The sequence below is a fragment of the Acanthochromis polyacanthus genome, chromosome 17 (assembly GCF_021347895.1).
Source record: "Acanthochromis polyacanthus isolate Apoly-LR-REF ecotype Palm Island chromosome 17, KAUST_Apoly_ChrSc, whole genome shotgun sequence".
Taxonomy (NCBI): Eukaryota; Metazoa; Chordata; class Actinopteri; family Pomacentridae; genus Acanthochromis; species Acanthochromis polyacanthus.
The window spans coordinates 23,691,470-23,710,573 of record NC_067129.1 but is presented as its reverse complement, the minus strand read 5'-3'; the positions used below and the strand labels follow the sequence as shown (position 1 = coordinate 23,710,573).

At 38.7% G+C, this 19,104-nt stretch overlaps 1 protein-coding gene across 40 annotated transcripts in view; it reads left to right on the top strand.

Moving 5' to 3' along the window:
- The window catches only part of dlg2 (discs, large homolog 2 (Drosophila)), a 203,132-nt gene that overhangs the window by 168,307 nt on the left and 15,721 nt on the right, over positions 1 to 19,104 (top strand). For 34 of the 40 annotated variants that reach the window (XM_051937093.1, XM_051937087.1, XM_051937092.1 and 31 more), the window contains 3 exons: positions 2,595 to 2,750; positions 6,897 to 7,053; positions 13,869 to 13,971. In XM_051937093.1, the coding sequence (XP_051793053.1) occupies positions 2,595 to 2,750; positions 6,897 to 7,053; positions 13,869 to 13,971 (416 nt within the window). The remainder of the gene's footprint in view (positions 1 to 2,594; positions 2,751 to 6,896; positions 7,054 to 13,868; positions 13,972 to 19,104) is intronic. The other 6 variants (XM_051937105.1, XM_051937102.1, XM_051937103.1 and 3 more) reach the window with 1 other exon arrangement.

Here is a 19,104-nt window from a genome sequence, read left to right as displayed (position 1 = left end):
GTACAGCACGCCACATGTGGAAGATTAAAGAAAAACATCTTCCATGTCTATCAGTAAGTCGTGAAGTTTGTGTTCCCAGGCGGGGGCCACCAGAAAGTAGACTTTCAGAGAATTCTCCAGCACACACTTCAGCATACCAGTGAGGACACCTACTGGCTCACATCCCCCGTCACTGTCAGAAGCACAAATGCCCAAAAGACCACCAGAAACACCATGACCAGTGTTTGACCCTGCAAAGACAATTATTCTACCTTTAGTCCCATTTTGATCATCTGCCTACCAGAAGTACACACCTAGAAATGGTGTGTATAAATATTGTACCATTGCACATTTATAAAAATCACTACAAAGTATTTTAAAAGCATAATTCTGCAATGGACTTAGCCCTCCCTGACAGAGTTTGTGCCAGAACCTCTCCTGAGTTCATGACATACGGAAGTCCCTTTAAAAAGCCGTACCTGAAAGCAACACGTTTAGCCCTTCCTGAGTTCCACTTGATTGCCATCTCCAGAGTTAATCTGTGATTGGAAGAAGAGACAAGGATCCACTCTGTCTACTGCTGTTAAGATCCACGTCATCAGGTTGACCTGACCATCAACAGATCCATCAGTCAGCAGAATCATCGCAGCATCATCGTTGTTTGTTTTGTATTGCTGTCCTGTCATAGTGTGTGTTATTCTTGCGCCATAGTTAGTAGTTGATTTTCTCTTTGTAACAACTGCAGCGGTTTAACTTAAATTACTTGAAGTAGAAAGTCAAACCCCAAAAAGATCAGTGTTTTTAGGCGAATTCTGCCATTCTTAATGCTAAACAATTGAAAATAAGTAAACACATCAAGGAGCACAAAACACCATAAAATCATCAGTTCTGTAACAAATAGAGCAAGGAACAGAAAACCTTTCAGGAGTCACTCCAATCATTTTAATTAATTACAGGTTATATTGCAACACAGTTCAGTTCAAGTTTTCTTAAACAGCAATTGTCCCTTAGTTCAACTTAATATTTAATGTGACATTTTTGAGTAAGGGCTGTACAGTGGCTTGTTGGTTCGCACTTTTGCCTTGCAGCTAGAAAATCCCCAATTCACGTCCCTGCCTCCAGTGGGTGCTAGAGCCTATACAGCTGTCTTACGGTGAAGGCATTGGACATGCTGGTCACAGGGCTAAATATAGAGAGAAACACTTACATTTGCATTCACACCTACAGACAATTTAGAGTTACCAATTAACCTCGGCGTGTTTTTTGGACTCTGGGAGGAAGCCCATACATGCACAGGAAGAACATGCAAACTCCATGCAGAAAGATCCCGGGAAGGAGGGGACGCAAACTGGGGGTCTTCCAGCTGCAAGGCAAAAGTGCTAACCACCAGCCCACATCTAGTTTATCTGTGTCAAATCTGGAACTTAGTAGTCATGTGTTCTTTGGCAGTAGAATCCCTAATGGAAACAAAGGATGTGACTTTAAGCAAGTCTGAAAATCACGCACACATCTTGTATTTATTTTCATAATAGACATTACTGTCCTAAAACACAAAACAAGCCATGCTCTGGCGGTGGGTTGGCCATTAAGAACTTGTGCATCCAAGCTTTTTCAGATCCACAACAATAAACTGACATTTTTGTCATTTTAAAGTCTCTAAAGATACTCTATTGGTCAAACTCAAATCTATTGATCTCAAATATGAACAAGAATTCTGGAATATTTCCACTTAATGGCATGTTTTTTTAAAAAAAAAAAAAAAAAAAGATTATTTTTGGTTTGAATCCAAAAAAAGTGAGCGTATGCATTTGCCGGTGTAGAAAGTGGGGCTCAAGTGCAAAATAATTTGTCAAAGGAGGACATAGTGGTACATAGAAGTTTGTATTTGAGTTTTTCACGAAATGTGCCAACATCATGTAGACTTAATGAAGACATGGAACAAGCAGATACTGTCAGTGAGAAATGAGATCATTTGAACAATCTTAGAGCTACTTATGGGGAGACAAAATAGATGAAAGTGTATCTTAAAGCGTTGATAACCAGATTTTCTCTGAAGTCATATATCAAACGCTTTCCTTGAGTTCAGCTTCTGACACCTGGTTTTCTGCTTTTCTATTTTTTCACATCATGATCTGAATACCTTTTGCGTTTAGACTGGCAGTCAGTCAACGAAAGCCATCACCTTGTCCTAAAATTGTGCTGAGTATTTAATATTTTAAACATTTTGACTGACGGAGCTGATCGATTAATTACTGATTACCTGATCAAAATATCAGTAAGACAGAAAATTTGCTGAAATATTTTTAGTTGTAGCTAGAATACCAATAAAACTAGCTTTGTGAAATATATTAGTTAAAATAGGAAATTAGTTAGTGCATTTTCTTTTAGTAAAGCGTGACAGCTCTGACTTTTATGTTTTGAACAGCGTGACCTCTATGCCATGTATACCATATACCAGTACTCTCTCCTCCTCTCTCTGCCACAGCTCATATTGTTGTTGTTCCCATTCTTCTGTCTTCTGTCATTTCGCCATCTTTGTTTACCCCAGTCCTGTTCGTCCTCGCCTCTGTCCCTAAACACTAACTTCTCTGCTCTTGTCTCTTACTCCACTGTAGGCCTCCTGAGCCAGTTTACAGCACTGTGAACAAACTATGTGAAAAAGTGCCCTCCCCCCGACACTATTCCCCTGTGGAGTTTGACAAAAGCCTCCTCCACTCTGTCCCCCTCCCTAGCTATCACTTAAGCCTGTTTCCCGACTTGGACTTCACCAGGTATTGTCCACCATCATCACCACCTCCAATACACTCCACCACTATGTCCCACTCCACAATATTGATGCTTTAATTCACTTAGTTGTGTGCTGTCCCAGCACTTCTAGGTACTGTTTTCTAAAGCCAGCATGCCTTTCTTCCTTCCTATCCTTCCTGTTATCTCTCTCTTGGTCTCTCTCTCTCTCCCCTCTGATCTACTAAGTACTGAATCATAAAGGAGCCTGTATTGACAGCTTTCAGACTGAGTAGATTATCAGCCAAGCAGAGCTCTTAGCCTAGCTGAGTTTACAGTGAACTGTAGGGTTCAATTAGATGAGGAACAATCTTTAAAATGTTCTCTTTTGATAATTGAGTATTGTAATGCTGGACTATCCATCCCTTTTTCATCTTAAATCTGCTGCTATTCTCATAGGGCAGTTGTTCTCTCAGGTCTAAACGTTAAAAGATGAATACACAGCAGTCTGCTAATATTTGAAGAGTAATTTTGCAAGCTAGTGCAAACAGTAACTTTACTGCTGTGGATATGTTGGGAGGAGCATGTGCAGGTGGTTCAGCAGTACTGATGTAATAGTAGTATTCACGTGTTTGGAGGGGGAGTTTTAGTGTTAGACAGATACTTTATTTTCTTCCTTTTTTCACTGTGTTTCATCAAGTCCAAAGTTCACACAGCATCTACCAGGAGATTTCAGAGCATGTAAATTCTTCCATCTGCCGCCAAGCTTTGTGGAGATGCCGGTTTCTTTTTCCATTAGGACTTACTACCTGCCCGCATTGCTAAATCTACTACCAAATGGTTTTGACTATGATATAACTGTTCTTGATTAGACGGTCAACTGAGTTGACCTGAAACACACAAAACCCCATATGGGATATTGTCAAGAGTAAGATGAGAAACATCTGACCTGAAAATAGAGATGCACTGAAGCCTCCTATCAAAGCAAACTGGGCTTCAGTAACACCTCACAGGCTGATCGCCTCCAAGCTATGTTGCATTGCTACAGTATTCATGGTAAAGGAGCCCCAACAAAGTATTGAGTGTATAAATGAACATATTTTTCAGAAGTTGGACATTCCTTTGTTGTAAATCGTTTTTCGATTGATCTGAGGAAATATTCAAATAATTCAAGATGCTGAACTTATTTCCATGAGCTTTGAGGTGTAATCATCAAAGTGAAGGCAGAAAAGGTGATGCAATAAATAATGATGTAATATAGGATGCATCAAAGTTCACCTTTTTGAATTAAGTTCCAAAACAATATTATTTATATTTTTATTATATATTTATTATAATTATTTGAGCTGCACTAGTAAGTACTAATGGCAAGAATTGTTTTTAGTGTAGTAGTTAATCAATCCATGTGAGTTTGCAACATGGCAAAAGAGACATACATATTGTAGTTTGCTGTTATGGAATCTAACTCTCTCAAAATGTAAGTCATTTAAAAAAAAAGCCAAAGTAGTGTTATTTCTTGATCCAAACACTGCCAAGAAACAGTCTATAAAAGTTTAATTTATTTTAGAGCAGCACACTTTTTTTTTCTTTGTTTCCATGGCTGGAATGTGTATGAACTGAAATAATTTCAGGTAGAACTAGAACACGATCAGCCATGATAAGGCACGCCTGAAACAGATGAGGAAAAGGACTTTGTCCATGGGTCCAACAGTGCATGCATGGCGATGCTCGAGCTTGAATTGTGACCTTCAGATCAGTAACCTGGAACCTCCACTGCTGAACCATCAGTGCTCCTAAAAAAGTGAGATTTTCATATTTGAGGAATGGGTCAAAACATCTGTGACCCACACAACTGCATGCTGGGCCTTGTCCTGGGTGAACCACCTTCTTTAATGACTTTAATGTCTTTGGTATGCACAATTGTTCTACTTGTGGGTCACATCTTTATAGCACCATACTCTTTCTTCATTGTGTGATGTTTCCTGGCTGCCTCAACACATTTCACCTTCACCCCAAACCACTTGGCATGTAACGTGTTTCAGAGGGGATGCGTTGTAAATCTGCAAATGGCCATTTAGTGACAGTAAAAGCAAACTGTCAACTCTCAAATTACATTGCTTTGACAGTTTGTAGAATATTTATCAGCTCAGCTACAGGTGAGTTATCAGAAGACTAGAAATGAGACATTAGTACACCATGATGAGCATAGGGAGAAGGCTCTCCTTTTTAAATTCTAATTGCAGAACTAATTGTCGTGTTCCCCTGAAGGCTAAGACACGAGTTTAACTTTTCCTTTCTATAAAAACCAGTTGAACTAAGGACACCACCTTCATCACGGTTGGGTTACGCGGCTCCATGTGTAGATTAATTTTCATGTTTTAAACTGATCCTGATTCTGAACTTTAGATGTAGATCTTGAGTACATACATATAGGCAGATACAGTACAGAGGTATGTTTTCAGACTGTGAAAATGTCAGAAGATTAAGTTGAACCATCAAAGTCAATTTGTTTTTCAAATGTAGTTATAATCACTTAATGTAGCCTCTCATTTATTTTTCTAATGTTGCATTAATCATGTATTTACTGTAGGGGGTTGATTAGATGTGAACAAAGCAACCATAACAACACAGCAGCAACATATGAATAAGAAGCCATTAAGTCTTAAGAGACGATTTCTTTCTTTCTTTTCTTTTCTGTCTGTCTTTCTGTCTTTCTTTCCCACAGCAACTTTCTTTTAACTCTATAACCAAGGCAAACTGTCTGTTATTTCTTTTTAGCAGTGAAACTACATTGCTGTGTGGACATGTTTGTGTCATTGGTGTTGCAGTGATGGTTGAAAATGGAGAAGAGATGATTGCAAAAAGGGTAAAAGCCTAAATATATGCAAATCATTCTTCTGTTAGAAGCAACATTTCAAGGCTAGAATTTACAGGGACAGTACATTCACAAAATAGAAATAATTTGAAATAAATCATGTGTTTGTAGATAATACTGACTATTCTATTTATTTAAGTCAGAAAGTGCATCTTAAAGTGATAAAAGTCTTTGTCTGTGTAGATACTAAAGCGGTAGGTCAACCACATAGGACATGTGGTCACATAATTCTTCAGAAAATGACGTAAATGCTGTATTGTTGAGCTCTAAAACCTCTCAATATGGAGTTTCAGTATTCACCAGCAGATGGTAGTGTGTTACTTACGGCATGGTCATGAAGGGTAGGAGGTTGCTGTTTCTAGAAACGTCAGATGCCATTTGATTATAAGCATGGTGGACCAGACCTTGAATTTATCACATTTAAGTTTGTACCTCCTCGGAGATGCTGCTGCACCTCAATCTGGACCAGGTGTGCTTCAGTGTACACTACCGTTCAAAAGTTTGGGGTCACCAAAACAGCTTTGTTTTCCATGAAAACTCACATTTTTTATACACATGCTAACATAATTGCACAAGGGTTTTCTAATCATCAATTAGCCTTTCAACACCATTAACTAACACAATGTAGCATTAGAACACAGGAGTGATGGTTGCTGGAAATGTTCCTCTGTACCCCTATGGAGATATTCCATTAAAAATCAGCCATTTTCAGCTAGAATAGTCATTTACCACATAAGCAATTTCGAGACTGTATTTCTGATGAATTTAATGTTATCTTCATTAAAAAAATGCTTTTCTTTCAAAAATAGGGACATTTCTAAGTGACCCCAAACTTTTAAATGGTAGTGTATATTTGTAAGTATCCCACGCATGTATCCTAGTGCGCACATATGAAAGCAAAAGAGAGAAACCATACCGCATACCTCTCTCTCTCTCTCTCTCTCTCTCTCTCTCTCTCTCTCTCTCTCTCTCTCTCTCTCTCTCTCTCTCTCTCTCTCTCTCTCTCTCTCTCTCTCTCTCTCTCTCTCTCTCTCTCTCTCTCTCTCTCTCTCTCTCTCTGTGTGCGCGTGCATGCGTACGTGTGACGAGGTTCCTTTTCCGTCAGAACTGAATCAAGGACAAGTGATCTTAAGTAGAGCACCATCCCCTGTGGAGCTCCAACAGTCTTTTTCTCCGCTGCCTGAGCAAAGCTTCACTGAGGCTTTTGTCGTGCTGTGCGATTGTTGTCCACTTCTCTGTCCTCCAGTCCACTGTAGCTGAAGATGCTGAGACCCACCGACTCCCCTGAGCTGATGTACTATCTAAACTGTCTGTACAGGGAACCCAGGAAGGTCGTGCTCCACAAGGGTTCCACAGGCCTGGGCTTCAACATCGTTGGGGGAGAAGATGGTGAGGGCATTTTTGTCTCCTTCATCCTGGCAGGAGGCCCCGCTGACCTGAGCGGAGAACTGCGGCGTGGTGACCAGATCTTATCGGTGAGTGTGAAGGGCGACCGCTTTCCATTTTTCACATAGCCATGTTGGGAAATGGTTAAAAGTGAAGTGTAAACTAAGTCAAGAAGTCAGAAGTCAGCATTCAGAGGCAGCAGGATTTATTGTCGACAGAAAATCCAGGAGCAATTCTTCGCAATGATAACACCAGAAGAATAATCAGAGATACTGAGCTGTGCATCATCTTTTATGCTGTGACAGTTATTAATAATAATAATAAACTTTATATATATATATATATATATATATATATATATATATATATATATATTTGGTCATTATCTCAACGCCTATAGGGCGTATTTTCTGATGGACAGTTTTGACACCATTAGACTTTTTTAAATCTATTGGTCAGATCTTGACATCAGGTTTTCATATTTTCCCATTAGATCACACCCTACAGAGGACATTACTTTATCATTGTCATGTTTTACAGAAAATATGTCCAGACATGTTCAGACTTTGCCTCAGCCCCCCTACACAAATTACCCCAATTTTGAGGCAAATTTCATGCATATTATACCTTAATGTATTATGTTTGATACACCTCTTTTACAAGTTATATTGCCTTAAGTTTACACCATTATGCTTTAAGTACTCTATTCTAATTTTCTACAAAGCATGTGATCTGTCTTTACACTAAAAATGGATTCATGTGTGTGTCCGCCACAAACACACACAATATCATCAAAACATCAGTGATTATTAGAACCTCCATTATTATTTAGTTCATACACATGTCTGAACTCTATTCTTCAGTTTTACAGCATTTCCCATAATTATATCATCTTTTACTGTTAGTATATTGCACCCAAACAATATTACACGACAAAAGTGAGTCAGATCCTGCAACATGTCTTCTTTTTGACACGATTATCGTTTCTCATGCATGATGAGAAAGATTTTAATACCTCAAAACAAAGTTACTTCTGTTTGTTCACTTCTGAATCTTTACATCAATATCAAGAGTGACCCTAAAGAATCTAGCAAACACTGGCAGCTGGGTTTCACCAAGTTTCCCCCTCTACATGTACAGATCTACTTTTAAAATGATCCACTCTTGTTAAACCTGTGTGTTCCCAGTTTATTAATAGAAGTTCTACTGGCCTAGATTAATTTTCAGGGCCAAACACTCACAGCCTGGTTTGTTTTTCCTGCTGTATTTCTACAATATTATCATAGAGAAAAGATCCGTAGTAGGAAATGGTCCGTTTATTTTGTTATAGTCATGTGAATACCTGTGCATCTACACTTAATTAGTCTGTTTTCTTTTGCATCTTAGTTTCTGCAATTTGTGGCCCATTAAAAATGAGCTGTGGTTGTATAAATTACAAGTGGCCTCTACAAATGGTTGCTTATAGTACACATACACTGACATTCAAAAGTTTGAGGTCACTTAGAAATGTCTTATTTTTGAAAGAAGAGCAGTTATTTTTCCAATAAAGATAACATCAAATGAGCCAGAAATACAGTCTAGACATTGTTAACCCCAAACTTTAGAGCGTTAGTGCGTCAACAACCACCTGTCACCTGAGTACCTGCCACAGAGCCCCTTTCTGAATCACCTATGAATCTAGTAGAACCAAATGGATTAGTTAGTTCATCAGCTGGTTTATTAGTGCAATTCAGCACTAATTTTGATAATCGCCTAAAGATTTAGATAGAATAAATCAAGTACACCAAACTAAATTTCTAGAGTCTAGATTTAGAATTTTGTGGGATTTGCTGCTTTTGTCTTTACCTCTGAGAATTTAACATCACAAGCATTTGATGGGACACAACAGGCCAGCTTTTTGATTGTAATTTTGTATAACGGTTTTATTATCTGATGTTTTAATAGAAATCAAATGTTATAGGAGCTAAATGTCATTTTTTAAGCTACTGAGATGTCTAACTTAGGAGTGACCTAGTTGGCACACAGTACTTTAGTCTGCTGGTACAGCATGTTACCTTTTGCTGTGTGCTGCATTTAGTACAGAATCTGCATGCTGTTCTTTGGTTAAAGAATAAGATTTTCACTTTTTTGTTATCTCCAAAGTGCATACACTTGAAAAAACTAATTGCTATGTTTCCATCAGTAAATCAAACACACAACTTACAGACTGACTACACACGTGGACAAAATTGTTGGTACCCCTCAGTTAAAGAAGGAAAAACCCACAATTCTCACTGAAATCACTTGAAACTCACAAAAGTAACAATAAATAAAAATTTATTGAAAATTAAATAATCAAAATCAGCCATCACTTTTGAATTGTTGATTAACATAATTATTTAAAAAAACAAACTAATGAAATAGGGCTGGACAAAAATGATGGTACCCATAACTTAATATTTTGTTGCACAACCTTTTGAGGCAATCACTGCAATTAAACGATTTCTGTATTTGTCAATGAGCGTTCTGCAGCTGTCAGCAGGTATTTTGGCCCACTCCTCATGAGCAAACAGCTCCAGTTGTCTCAGGTTTGATGGGTGTCTTCTCCAAATGGCATGTTTCAGCTCCTTCCACATATGTTCAATGGGATTCAGATCTGGGCTCATAGAAGGCCACTTTAGAATAGTCCAACGCTTTTCTCTCAGCCATTCTTGGGTGTTTTTGGCTGTGTGTTTTGGATCGTTGTCCTGTTGGAAGACCCATGACCTGCGACTGAGACCAAGCTTTCTGACACTAGGCAGCACATTTCTCTCCAGAATGCCTTGATAATCTTCAGATTTCATCGTACCTTGCACACTTTCAAGACACCCTGTGCCAGATGCAGCAAAGCAGCCCCAAAACATTACTGAGCCTCCTCCATGTTTCACCATAGGGACAGTGTTCTTTTCTTCGTATGCTTGGTTTTTGAGTCTATGAACATAGAGTTGATGTGCCTTACCAAAAAGCTCCAGTTTGGTCTCATCTGTCCAAAGGACATTCTCCCAGAAGCTTTGTGGCTTGTCAACATGCATTTTTGCAAATTCCAGTCTGGCTTTTTTATGAGTTTTTTTCAGCAGTGGTGTCCTCCTTGGTCGTCTCCCATGAAGTCCACTTTGGCTCAAACAACGACGAATGGTGCGATCTGACACTGATGTACCTTGGCCTTGGAGTTCACCTTTAATTTCTTTGGAGGTTGCTCTGGGCTCTTTGGATACAATTCCAACGATCCGTCTCTTCAATTTGTCATCAATTTTCCTCTTGCGGCCACGTCCAGGGAGGTTGGCTACTGTCCCGTGGGTCTTGAACTTCTGAATAATATGAGCCACTGTTGTCACAGGAACTTCAAGCTGTTTAGAGATGGTCTTATAGCCTTTACCTTTAAGATGTTTGTCTATAATTTTTTTTCGGATGTCCTGGGACAATTCTCTCCTTCGCTTTCTGTTGTCCATGTTCAGTGTGGTACACACCTTTTCACCAAACAGCAGGGTGACTACTTGTCTCCCTTTAAATAGGCAGACTGACTGATTATGAGTTTGGAAACACCTGTGATGTCAATTAAATGACACACCTGAGTTAATCATGTCACTCTGGTCAAATAGTTTTCAATCTTTTATAGAGGTACCATCATTTTTGTCCAGGCCTGTTTCATTAGTTTTTTTTTTTTAAATAATTATGTTAATCAACAATTCAAAAGTAATGGCTGTTTTTGATTATTTAATTTTCAATAAATTTTTATTTATTGTTACTTTTGTGAGTTTCAAGTGATTTCAGTGAGAATTGTGGGTTTTTCCTTCTTTAACTGAGGGGTACCAACAATTTTGTCCACGTGTGTAACTTTTCGTGCCACAGATTAAGAAGCCCTTCCAGGGTCAAACTACTGATAATAGAAACTTCATCCATCCATCCATCCATCCATCCATCCATCCACACAGAGGGGCTGGAGTCTATCCCAGCAGACTACGCAAAAGCATTGGACATCCTGGACAGATCACCAGTCTATCACAGAGTTACATATAAAGACAAACAAACACACTCACATTCACACCTATGGACACTTTAGAATTACAAATTAACCTGAGCATGTTTTTGGACTGTGGGAGGAAGCCAGAGTACCCGGAGGAAACCCACACATGCACAGGCAAAACATGCAAACTCCATGCAGAAAGATCCTGGGAAGGTGGGGATGCAAACCTGGGATCTTCTAGCTATGAAGAGACAGTGCTAACCACCAAACCACTGTGCAGCGCCATAACAGAACTCTCCTGCCTATAATCAATTTGGTTGTTGCCTTGAAATAAAGTCTTAAATCCTCATTCAAAATTCAGACTGATGACCGCTATAAAGATGTATGAGCAGGTTACAGCAGACAAACTGAAGAAATAAAAATTATAAACAGCTTATACAAAAAGATAAAGAGCTATGGTAAAGTTATGATGTGAAACTGCCTGCACAAAGAGTGAAAAAAAAATGTTGTCAAACATTTGCGGACTACCAAAGAGTCATCAGGAGAGCACTGATGTGAAACCAATGCTAGCTAACCAAACAATTTTGAGAAATAAAATAAATAAGATAGCTATAAACTTGTGGCACATTTTCCGAGCCAATTCTACACGACACACTATATCCCACACTGTCACTCTTCAGGTTGGAATCCAAACTGTGGAATGATGCAGTAGTATTTACCCCCAACAAAACGTGGTGTATTTATGAAACTAGTGAAATTACTTAAGTACACAGCAGACTGGATTTTAGAACTGCGTCTGGTTTACTCAGCAGTAGAAGTTACTATTCCGCTGTATAATTATGCTTCTCAAAAAGTCTCTAGCTTTAAAAATGTCTTTTCTTCAGAAAATATGAGAAACTAATGCTGTGGTTTCTAGTATAGCAAACAAATAACAATTCTGATCAAATGATTTAGCCAGCATTTAATACTGATTACATTCTCAGCTGGCAAAAATCCGCATTAAAATAGCATGCTAATCTACATACTGTTTGAATTTTACTGCTAGCTATAGATGTAGTATGTTTAATGTCAGAGCCGTAAATCATGAGTAAATTATGAGTCAGTTTTCAATGTCAGCTTATACTTTGTTTAAGTCACATATCCTGTCATACATGTATCCAAATATGCGTTGTGTTTTCCTTGCTTTCCCACCCCTCCCTCTCCTCCCATCCCTCCCCCTTGCCCTCCTCTGTCCCTCTCAACCCGCCCGGCGAGCAGGCAGATGGATCCCCCCTATATAGAGCCGGGTTCTGCTCGAGGTTTTTTCCCTGTTAAAAAGGTGTTTTCCTTGCCACTGTCGCCTTTGGGCTTGCTCTGGGGGTCAGGCATATGGGTTCAGTAAAGCGTCTTGAGGCAATTTGATTGTAATTGACGCTATATAAATGAATCAAATTGAACTGAATTAACAAAACTCTGTGACTTGCTGAGGTGCTGAGCTGAAAAGTGATTGTTCTGCTTCATTATAACTAATTGTAATAGTTTGCCTCGTATAGTAATTTCATGCTGTTCAGCAGATTCAACCTCCGTGTTTAATTGTAGTGTTATGGCATTGTGTAACCTGTAGACTGTGAAATCAACATGGCACTTTCTGGCTGTTAATTTGTCACCAGTCAGTGCCTTGGTCTAGCTTGATGAAAGCAGGCAGTTAACGCTCCAGCAGTGGCCTGGTTTTCAAGTCTAACAATAACTTCCTGTCTGTCCCCACTTAGTGAGCATCCGCACTCTCATTTCTACATTTCAAATCCATCACTTGCCCTTTTGCTCTGTTGTTCAGTTGCCGTTGGCCTGACACTGAAAAACAACAAACCAATTATGAATGGAGAGTTGTCAGAGATAAAACAGTGTGTTTTGCTTTTTGAGAATTTGACACTAAATAGTCACAACCAAATCCCCTGTGTCAACAAAATAGCTCTAACCCATGAGGCCGCAGACATAGGACCTCCAGGTGTTTCCAGTGGTTCCTTCCACTGGGATGTTGGGAGTTGTTTTTTGGGAGGATCCTGTGGGTTGAAAGGCTACAAATGAATGTCAGGACCTAAGTTTCCTGGCAGAGCATGGCATTGCAGTGGCATGATCAACATTGTATACTTCACCTGTCATTGACTTAATGTTGTGTCTGATCAGTGTATGTGAGTTAAGCTCATTATTTCAAAGTAGATCTGGTTTCAGCAGCAGCTCTCGTGAAAATGTGAGAATGTAGAACACTTGCTAGTCTGTTTTACACAAATGTTGCAGAGAGAAATATTTGATTTGCTTTTATATATAAACTGGCGATCAAATGATATTAACATTGACTATCAAAAGTTTGAGGTCGTCCAGACAGTTTCATGTTTTCCATGAAAACTGACACTTTTATCCATGTGCTAACATAACTGCACAAGGGTTTCTAATCATCAATCAGCCTTTCCACACCATTAGCTAACACAATGTAGCATTAGAACACAGGAGTGATGGTTGCTGGAAATGTTCCTCTGTACCCCTATGGAGATATTCCATTAAAAATCAACTGTTTTCAGTTAGAATAGTCATTTACCACATTAACAATGTATAGACTGTATTTCTGATTTATTTATCTTCATTGAAAAAAAACTGCTTTTTTTCGAAAATAAGGACATTTCTAAATGACCTCAATTTTTGTACAGTTGTGTACATTTATTGCATTTTGTATATTTTTATAGTTGGAAAAGTTTGCATGTATGTGAGACAAATCAATTGTATTTGTTTGCATGTGAGATCAGAACTGATATTGATATATTTTCAGGAAAGCCACGATTAATCATTCTCACAATCCCATCATTGCATTATATCTCATTTGTGTTGCAGGTCATTGTACTGTAGTCAGTATAACAGAAATTCTCATAAATAGCCTTGTTGTTGTAACAGGTTAATGGCATTGACCTACGAGGAGCTACGCATGAACAAGCAGCAGCAGCACTGAAAGGAGCAGGACAGGTGGTCACCATCTTTGCTCAGTACAGACCAGAAGGTGAGTCAGAACAAGCAAGCCACTGTATTCATCATACACAGCAACCCTGCGGTGTAAACGCCCTCCAAACAACACAAACATGCTCAGGACAATGCTTCAGTAGGTCTTTACTGCCCACTCTGTGATTTGCTTATATATTCAGGCCAAGTGATGTCTTACCAATCAAAAACATCTGCAGTTTAACAGTTGTTTTCAACTAGCATCTCACAGAATTGTCTTTTCATACATAGGGTTGACTGAGTCAGAGGACGTACAGCAAAAATGTGTTTGATAGCATTATAAGTTTTTGTTGGAAACAACTCAAACACAGTGTCTCAGACAAAATAAAACAAAACAAAAGCCTTTAAGAATTCTAACCATACCCTCAAGATTCTTTCACCTAATAATTTAAGAAAATTATAATTCCTTGTGGATGCTTATGTATTGAGAATTTGTTATTTTTGCTAAATTAACAGTATTGCTGATTACCAAAACATTTTTTTATGTTTCAGTAATGGTCAATCCACCAGTATATGCAAGCACTTTAATAAAAATGGTATCTTTAATGCTAAAATATAAATATTGTTGTTATTCATGAATTTTCAAATTTACAAAAAAGCAGAAAAAAACAGTAAAGCACGTTATTTTTTTAAAATGAGATTTCAAATTGCAGTTATTTGCTTGCGTTTCTAAACAGAAAATTCGGTTTTACTGCTTTTGTGTTATTCGTGATTCATTTCTGACTTCTCAGAGAATTCTAGTGTGCTGACTGAAATTTGCGTACAAAAACTGAAATCAGTTTGAAATTCCTCACTTCTGTTCAAAATGGTGAAGCGTAGAGAACTCACTGAGAAAGACAGAGTCCGAATTAAAGCACTTCATGATGCTAGATGGTCTTTGAGACAAATCGTTGAAGACATAAAGTGTTCTCACAGTGTGGTCAAGAATGCTTTGGACTTCATTGCAGAGACTGGTACTTAGAAAATGCACCAAGGAAGAGGTCAGAAACAAAAGTTAACTGAAACAGATGTCAGGCACCTCAACATGTGAAGTACTAGAAGCAGAAGGAAGACCACAGCTGATCTTCAGGCAGAGATTAATGCTTCTAAATCAGAATCTGAGAAAGTCTCCAGAATGACAATAAGCAGACGACTGAAGGAACGATTCTTACAGGAACTTAAGCTTTCTCTAAGCTTACAGGCTTACAGAACGTTTTGATGCTAGATGCACTGCACCAACAGTGAAACACGGTGGAGATTCCATTATGGTATGGGGTTACATTTGTGGAAACGGTATGGACAAATTAGTTCAAATGGATGGTATCACGAACAAGAAGGTCTACCACAACATCTTGGTGCATCATGGCGTCCCTTCTGGATTGAACCTGATTGATTGTGGGTTCATATACTAAGAAGACAATGACTTCAAGCATACTTCAAAGCTGTGCTTAGACTACTGGACCAAGAAAAAGGAATCTGGAGTCCTGGAATTGATGGACTGGCCGAGTTAAAATCCAGACTTGAATCGTATTGAACAGATCTGGGATTTATTGAATTAGAAATAGATCACACGAAAGTTTCATCTAAAGTAAATCTCTGTGAACAGCTAGAAACTATTTGGAACTTCATAACAAAAGAGACTGTGGACAAGTACATAAAAACAAGGTCAGCAAGAATGCAAGCTGTTATCAGGGCCAAAGTAGGTCATACAAAATATTAAGATTTGTGGTTATTATACATGAATAAGGAATATTTAGTTGTCACAGTTTGTTATGTGCCTAATCAATAACAATGCAGTTTTTACTATGAAACAAGTTTTTGACAGATTGCTGAATATTTGTGTTTTGTTGTTTTCATGGCAGGTGGTCTAATAAATTTGTTAAACACTGTAAATATATATGAAAATAAAGCAGTTGTTCCTGATTAGTGCATGCAAACAAGTAACCAGGCCAACCAAGCCAAGGTTATGTGAGGAAAACTAATTAAACAAGTAGTTAAAATGACTTTTTCAATATTTGTATAAGGTTGAGGTATTGCAATGTTTAAAACCTTAGCACAATGCTTTCTAAAGACATAGCATCAATTAATTTGCATTAACACACACAGTTCCCTTGCAGGCTTAGCTGTTTTTTTGTTTGTTTGTTTGTTTTAGAAAATTATCCTTCCTTATGAATGCTTTTGAATTTAGCATTTGTTCTTTTATTAATTTAAGTTAACACATGAATGAAAGGCAGTCTTTTAAGGACTCCATTGGCCCCAACTCAGAGCAGCACAGATCTTACTTATTGATGATATTGGAAAAGAGGCAAGGTGACAATTACAAGGCTCCTTCTGTCTCTTCATTATATCAGGAAGGATTTCCCAGTGAGAATTCTCACTGAATGGAATCCTAAGTGGGTCTTTTGCTAATGAGATTTTAGTTCAGTGTTAAGGTAGTAGTTTAACTGCACTCCTGTCAGATTTCATCTTCACACTTTGATAGTAAGAGAACTGACAGTCCATCATTACTATCTTTAGATCCAGGCGCCATACGTTACATATAGTGTTCTCTAAAACATTTTAGTTGTTGTATAATGTGGTAGTTATTTTTTTCTCAAGCAGTAATGTGAGCAGTAATGATATGATCTGTTTTTCTTTTCAGAAACCATGCAGGTCATGTTTGTGAAATTAAATCTGTCAAAGACTGTCTACCAGACTTGTGAAAGTTAACATGTAGTGAATCAGACAGCTTTGAGTGATGGCATGCCTCCTCTGATTAAGGTCAACAGCCGTAGCAACATCTACTTGAGGGTTATGGAGGCAGTGACTCATGGTCAGAGACTTTGGTATGTCTCACAATCAGTAGCAAAGCTATTTGACTTGCCATCCAGTTCAATCTGAAGTCCTTTGGATAAGTGAGATGCACCTCTGCATCATGCTTTTTCCAAACTGCTGTTCTCTCCTGAGCTGACTAAACCCCTTTGGGACTAACAACTACTTTCTCTTTTTACCCATTAGAACTTGCTCTATGTTCACCACAGTGGGCCCTCTCTCCTGCACCAGGTTTGTGCCACTGGCACCTGTGGCCACTCTGAACTTTAACATCATTCATCAGTGCTCAGCTAAGCCACTGAGCCACTGAGTGAATGTAATCATAGCATATACACTCTCAACCTCAGGCTGCTGAGACACACCAGATTCTCTCTTTCCCGACCTTTTGACTGTCACTCATCTACAGCACAAACAATCCTGACTGTACCTTTTGTTTCTGTGCTCCCAGCTCAGTACCCTTCAAATAGTACTGTTTCTTCTTCGCTTTGAAAATGTGTTTAAATTGATGTGCTCTTTTGACATGCTGGTTTTGAGAAGGTTATTATCATTAATTCAATGAATCCATCCATCCATCCATCCATTACCTATGCATTGCTTAATCTTCTGTAGGTTCTCTGGAGTCTATCCAGCTGACTTAGGGTGAAGGCAGGGTTTACCTGGACAGGCTGTCAGTCTATCACAGGGCTACACATAGAGACAGACATACATTCACACCTACGGACAATTTAGAATCACCAGTTAACCCCAGCATGTCTGGACAGAGGAAGGAAGCCGGAGCACCAGGTGAAAACCCATGTAGCTACAGGTAGAACATGCAAACTTGACACAGAGAGATCCCAGGCCCTGGCCAGGATGTGAACCAGGGATCTTCTAGCTGTGAGGATCTACTATCCTCTTCTGGATCTTCTGTCCTCCAGATGAGAACGTTATACATATCTCCAGTCTTATGTATCTGTATGCTTAAATGTTAAATTACTATAAATATTGGGAAATGTTTTTGAGTCATACTGATTTTTGCAGACGTTGGTACAATTACTAGGCTGGAAGCCAAGGCAATGCCATCAAGAGGAACTGTCTGTTTAGACTGTCTTTCTGAGGTGCCTAGGGCCAAATACAGTAACATCGGTTTTGCTTGAATTTAAATGAAGAAAATTACAAGTCATCCGGGCCTTTATGTCTTTCAGACATGCCTGGTGTTTGACTGACTGACTGGTTTTATTTGGCATTATACAGTAGATAAATATAACTGGGTTTCATCTGCATAACAATGGAAATGTATGCAGTGCTTCCTAATAACACAGCCTAAGAGGAGCCTGTACTAAATAATTACTGGTCCTAACACAGAACCTTGCGGAACTCCACAACTTACTTTGGTGCAAGTGGAAGGATCACCATTACCATGAACAAACAGGAATCTGTCTGATAAATATGATTTAAACCACTTTATTGCAGGTCCTTGAATCCCAATAATATCTTCCAGTCTCTGTAGTAAGATGCTGTGATCAACTGTATCAAATTCAGCATTGAGATCCAGCAGAACAAAACTGGTCCACTGTCTGAGGCTATTAGAAGATCACTGGTTGCTTTCTTACACACTTTTTCATGAATTAAAGCTGTCAGCTGGGACCTGCTGTTCAGCAAAAATTAGTAATAGTAAAAATAAATGTGTGTGTGACCAGACATTCTAGATAATTGAAACCAGCACTGTTTGGTGTATTGTTTGCTCTTGCCTCCGCCCCTTAGCTACTTATGAGCAGCCACCGGAGAGAGAGAGGGAGCTGTCTCCCTTTCTCTGCTTGGTGCTGCAGAGGGAGAATTGCTCTGTCAATAGAGAACAGAAATAAGGAGAACAAAGGAAAATAGCAAGATAAGAAAGAGACAACAGCAATGGAAGATAGAACATCTTACTGAACATGCGGACAGGTATGTGAGACCTATTTTAGAGGAAGATGGACAAGGAGGAGATTAAAGTAAACAATCTTGAGATTTCTGTTTCCAAGAATGTATTGCATTTTAAATATTGTTTTGCAGAGGAGCCTCTGTGCTCACATGTAGGGGCTCTGCCTTGTTTCCGGAGAGAAAGTTCTAGGAGGATGCAATGAAAACATGTTAGAGTTTGGTACATGTGTGGCAGCTTGTATACAGTTACAGCTGAAAAAGAATTTTCTTGGAATTCACTGTAAAAATTAAACAAGATTTCATCACATTTGTTGTTTTTTAGCAACAGTTCCAGTATATTTGATGCATGAATTTCTTAAAGTAGACGTTGTGTTATTAGAGGTTGTTTTTTTGTCATGATAGTGTGTATCTTGTCTCTTTACTTGTTGGTCTTCTTTAAGTGAAA